The sequence below is a fragment of the Grammomys surdaster genome, unplaced genomic scaffold (genome assembly GCF_004785775.1).
Source record: "Grammomys surdaster isolate TR1022 unplaced genomic scaffold, NIH_TR_1.0 167, whole genome shotgun sequence".
NCBI classification, from domain to species: domain Eukaryota; kingdom Metazoa; phylum Chordata; class Mammalia; order Rodentia; family Muridae; genus Grammomys; species Grammomys surdaster.
Window position 1 is genome coordinate 4,964,220 of NW_021604615.1, and position 5,477 is coordinate 4,969,696.

Sequence of the window (5,477 nt, forward strand, 5' to 3'; positions counted from 1 at the left end):
TTGTAGGATCAGGAATGCAATGAGGACTACAGAATCAGGAATATAGTGATAATTATAGACTCAGGAATGTAGCGGACATTGAAGATTTGGGAACACAGAAGGTATTGTAGAATCAGGACTTAGACTTAGGAATGAAACAACCATTGCAGAATCAGAATACAGTGGGCACTATAGAATCAAGAATACAGTAAGAATTATAGAATCAGGAATGTAGCAGCCACAGACTCAGGAATGCAGTGAGAATTACAGAATCAGGAATACAGTTATAATTATAGAATCAGGAATGTAGCAAGCATTGCAGAGTTGAGAATGTGGTAAGCATTATAGGATCAGGAATACAGTGAGAATTATAGAGTCCGGAATACAGTGGGCACTGCAGAATCAGGACTGCAGTGGGCATTGTAAAATCAGGACTTTAGTGGGCACTGCAGAGTCAGGACTGCAGTGGGCATTGATGAATGAGGACTGCAGTGGGCATTGATGAATCAGGACTGCATTGGGCACTGTAGAGTCAGGACTGCAGTGAGCACTGCAGAGTAAGGAACGCAGTGGGCATGGCAGAGTCAGGAACACAGTGGGTGTTTCAGATTTCAGAACACGGCACTGCAGAATCAGGAATACAGTGGGTGTTGTAGCATCAGGCATTGTAATGGACAATATAGACTCTCATGACCATGGATGTGTTGGTATGTGTACAATGTTGACATGAAGTGAGAATATATCTTGTGACTTTTCTCCCTTCTTTTCTTCAGGTTGCTACCAGCTATGTAATGTTTTTCGATCTCATGAAATGGAAATTGACCAGTGCTTGCTGGAGTCCCTCCCCCTGGGCCAGCGGCAGCGTCTGGTGAAGCGCATGCGCTGTGAGCAAATCAAAGCCTACTATGAGCGGGAGAAAGTGCTGCAGAAGCAGGAAGGGCTCCTGAAGAGAATCAAGCCTGGGAAGAGCCAGAAGGTCCGCTTCGGCCTGGCTGACATGATCCAGGATGCCATCATCCACCACCATGACAAAGAGGGTAAGCCTTCTCCAAAGAGATCTCGTCATCTATTTTTGTTGCTTCCCATGGAGATAAGAACACCTTTTGAAAGGGTGTTCCTTCCAAAATATAGTATGAAACGTCATCAATCTCTGAAGTGATGTGTGAAAAAGTAAATTTTTGGTGAACTGTTTGTATATAGCTTAAAAGAGAAGTACCTATCTAAAAGGCAAGAGACTGCTTTTAAAATTGCACTTTCATTCTTAACAGGGTACACTTTTTTTTTTTAGATCAGTGGTTATCGATACCTGTGGGTCACAACTCCTTTGGGAGTTAAAGGACCTTTTCTCAGGGGTCACGTGTCTGATATCCTGCATGTCAGATATTTACTTTACAATTCATAACAGTAGCAAAATTGCAGTTATAAAGTAGCAATGAAAACAATTTTTGGTTGGTGGGTCACCATGACATGGGGAACTGTGGTAAAGGGTCGCAGCATTAGGTAGGTTGAGAATCACTGTCTTAGAAGATGATTGTGACTGCTCTTCTGATTTTTTTCCCCACACATCCACATGGATGCAGGCAAAGTCAGTTGCCTCAAATTTTGCAGAGGGTTAAGACTCAACTTTTCTAAAACTCGTTTCCTGGGCAGCTGTGACTTTCTCTTGTCTTTATGTAGTATATGAATGGCCTCAGATCTTGGTCAGGTCTTTGGCTGATTTTGTATCAGGATGGGATTGAGTTTCAGTGTTCTCTATGCTGGTGTCCAGTTTCCCTGTGCCATGTGTGCAGCCTGCACTTTCTCCAGTTGGTCGTGAGTTTGGGAGTTTATTTGCAGTATCTATTTCATTCCATTGATCTCTGTGTCTATTTTATGCTGCCATTAGGCTGCTGTGAAGCTTTGCCATCTGCCTTGAAGTTCTTTTGTTCAGGATGGCCTTGGCATTTTTTAAATTCCTGGGTTATGATATGGAAATTTCTTAAGCACGCATGATTAATTTCAACATCATTCATGTATTTTTATCTATCAGTTTCTTTCTGGTTCTTGCTGTTGCTTTTGTAATCTACTTTTCAAAGTTTTAGTGTGAGAGAAATGCTCTCTTTCTGGGTTACATTATGATAAGATATGATGTTCCTTTCACCAGATTGATGTATTTGATGCTTGACCCTGATTTAGTTTGGATTTCTATTGCCGCGAAGAGACACTATGACCACAGCAACCCTTATAAAGAAAAACCTTTTAATTGGAGCTGGCTTACAGTTTGAGAGGTTGGGTCCATTAATACCAGGGCAGGAAATATGGTGACATGTAGGCCGACATAGTGCTGGAAAAGGAGCTGAGAATTCTGTACCTCGATCCACAGGGATCAGGAAAAGGACTGTGTGACACAGTTCCTCCAACAAAGCCCCAACTCCTAATCATGCCACTCCCCCTGAGACAAGCATTCAAACACATGAATCTATGCGGCCGTTCCTACTCATATCCCCATGTCTTAAGGAGTCTGTCCTTTGTGGTCAGAGAAACCCTGGAATATTGAGATGAGTTAATAACTAATTTTGATGAGGGCTCAGAAGAATAGATTGCCAGCAACAATGTTGGCATTGAAAATCATTTTGATGAGATTTCAGATGAGAATGAGGACATCCAAGTCTGAAACTGGATGGAGGCCAGAAATATAAAATTATTATAAAGAATATGTTTGTATTTTGTGCATGCCCTGAGACTTTGGCAGACTATGTTTAAAGTTGGATGGCTCATTCATTTGTGAGAAGAAATATCAAAGGAATCTAGTCTTCTGGCTGTGGCACAGTCCTCTCTGCTGTTAACTTCCTTTTCAGTGAGAATTGGAAATTAAAAGCCTAACTAAAAGACTCAAAACTGGAATCTGGTCATTAAAAACTACCAAGTAGAGGCTAATAAGACCTTGGTTTCAGAAGAGACCAACATCAATAAAAGAAGCCACATACGCTTCTCTAGACTGCTAGGAGACAGCCATGAGGGCATCTCTGTAGTAAGCTAGATCCTGACTGTCACAGCTTCCAAGAGATGAGAGCCTTGGAAAACTTTCTTTTGGAAAGTTAGTTCCTCTGGGATTCCTGCTTATATGGGGCTACCCAGAAAGCTGTTTCTCAGGACATATTCCAGCACACTCAGAAGTCATGGTGGAGTGGAGGACTAAGCTATGTACTCAGCTTGCATAAGACCATGGTGTAGTCCATGTGGGTAGGGTTTACTGAGATGGAAGAAATGCAAGAAAAACCTAGCCATGGAGACTCCTACCCAAAACTGAAAAGAAATCTGAAGTGGGGGTGAGGGACAAGCAACAGGTGCTAAGGCTGAAGTTCCTCTCAGTGGCTGCAGAGTGGGAAATGGGCAGGATGGTGAGGATGATGTCTAAACTGTGGTGAAGAGCCCAGGATGTCAGAGATGCAAGTATGTGCTACATCTGCCCAAAACAACCAGCCCAGGTGAGATGTCCCATGGACTCAGGTGGCAAGGCCACAGGTGCAGAGTTTAAAGTATCTTGCAAAGTTATTTCATAACCTGGTATATCCTAGATGCTGGGCACAAACTTAGTTTGCTGGGTTTCAGTTTTGGGGGTTCTCTCCCTCCTAGGTATTCTTCTCCTCTCTTCAGAAGGGAAGCACTATACTAATCACCACAAGTAGGCATTTGTAACTTACTTTTAATTTTATCAGGGCTGACTGCTAAGGGTAGGTCTTGATTCTCAAAGGAGACGTTAGACTTGAATTTTTGAAAAAGTTTAGAACTGATAAAGCTTTCGAACATCTTAGCTAGACTTCCTGGGATTTTCATTATGAGTCTGCCTTGAGCTTTAGGGACCATGGATGAAACCGCTATGGTGTGAGTCTGAAATGCTCCTCATAGGCTCGTTTCTTAGCTGCTTGGTGTAGGAGGAGCTAAGGTGGGAGGAGTTAGGAGAGGAAGAAAAAGGAAGAGGAGGAGCTGGAGAGGGCAGAGATGTAGGAGGATGGAAAGCCACGCAGGTATGGAGAGCGGTGCAGGTAACTACTTTTATTTAGGTTAGCTAATTGGGAAACAACTCTTTGTATGGGCATATTGTTATTGAGCTTTACCAAACATATAAAGCCTTTGGTTAATCTGTAAGAATTAGAGTCTCATTCTCTTACTGGGCCCACATGGATGGCGGAATGGTCCGGGCAATGCCCAGCCTTGTGGAGACAGCGTGGAAGATTGGCAGAGCCATCTCTCAGCCTGGCGGCTTGTGGGTGGCAGGGGTGGTTTTTCTGGCGGGCCAGTTCTAGCTGCTGTGCACACGTGGCCTCCAGCCGAGAAACATGGCGGCTGAGCTAGACAGAGCCGCTGCAGCTTAGATATAGTCATTCTGAGCCAGAGGCTGTTTTTAAGTAATTTACATCAACAGTTTGGTACCTATTTCTTTGTGTTTTGGGCAAGTGGTGGGGTGTCTAGAAAGGAACGCCTCACTGAAGGAAGCAGTTTGCTTCTGTGTGCCACCGAATGTTACATACGGCCCCGTTCACTTTCCCTTAGTATACTCACAGATGGGGTAGGGTACTCTGCCCAAAACCTAGGTCCAACTGTGGGTAGAAACAAGTTGTCATACCGTGACTCGTTTTAAGTTGTTTTGTCACAGCGACAGCATCGTAACTAATACAGTGTAAGTGAGGACTTCTTAGAGAAGCCAGTGGAGGTGTGTACACCTTGCTAGCCTCTGAGCCAGTGGTCGGCTGCATCTAAGATGGACATCCTTCTCAATGTATTAGTCACAACTTGAAATGGAAGGAACTCAGAAATCCCAGGTTTTCTTTGTGGCTCACGGAAGAGAATATTTTTCCTGACCCGATCTTATTTTATTTTATTTTTTTTAAACATGTTCAGTCTGAAAAATCTGTGAATTTAGGGATGTATGCTTTTCCAAGGCTTTGAGACAGGGATTGTGAATCTGCAAAGAAGAGAGCTGTCAGCACGCTGTACGCAATAATGGCTATAATGAGACCTTCCTTCCCTCTATATGGGTATCCCAGTGAAACTGCTCCTTGCTGAGATGTTCCTACATCTCATTTAAATGTACGTGCTTTTATGCCTTTATACGTGGCAGTAGCAGAAGGTGTATCATCTGGTATAGCTCGAGAGAATCCTTTCCTTTAATCCCATTTACACCTGAAAGGACAGATGCTTGTGATTGAACCTGAATCTTCACATGGTGCCCATAATGCTTCCCAGGGCACCGTTCTCACTGGTAACAGTAACAGCTCCTCCCTTCGGAACTTATACACACACTGACGTGAGGAACTGTGTTTCGTGGGCTCTGTTCCATTCTTCCTGTGCTGTGCTTCCTATGAGTGTGGAGTAGAAGTTCAGAAACATTTACCTTCTTCACCATCAACAGTTGCCATAACACATGTACATAGAACTGAAATCTATATGCCTTATCTTTATGTTGGTGGAAAAATAATGAAACACACACACACACTCATGCATACACACACACACAC

At 43.3% G+C, this 5,477-nt stretch overlaps 1 protein-coding gene across 1 annotated transcript in view; it reads left to right on the plus strand.

Moving 5' to 3' along the window:
• The first annotated feature begins 760 nt into the window (after positions 1-760).
• Positions 761-5,477, plus strand: part of Myo16 (myosin XVI) — a 356,137-nt gene continuing 351,420 nt past the window's right edge. Inside the window, exon 1 of the mRNA XM_028766338.1 lies at positions 761-1,016. Within this exon, the coding sequence (XP_028622171.1) occupies positions 791-1,016 (226 nt within the window). The 5' untranslated portion in view covers positions 761-790. The remainder of the gene's footprint in view (positions 1,017-5,477) is intronic.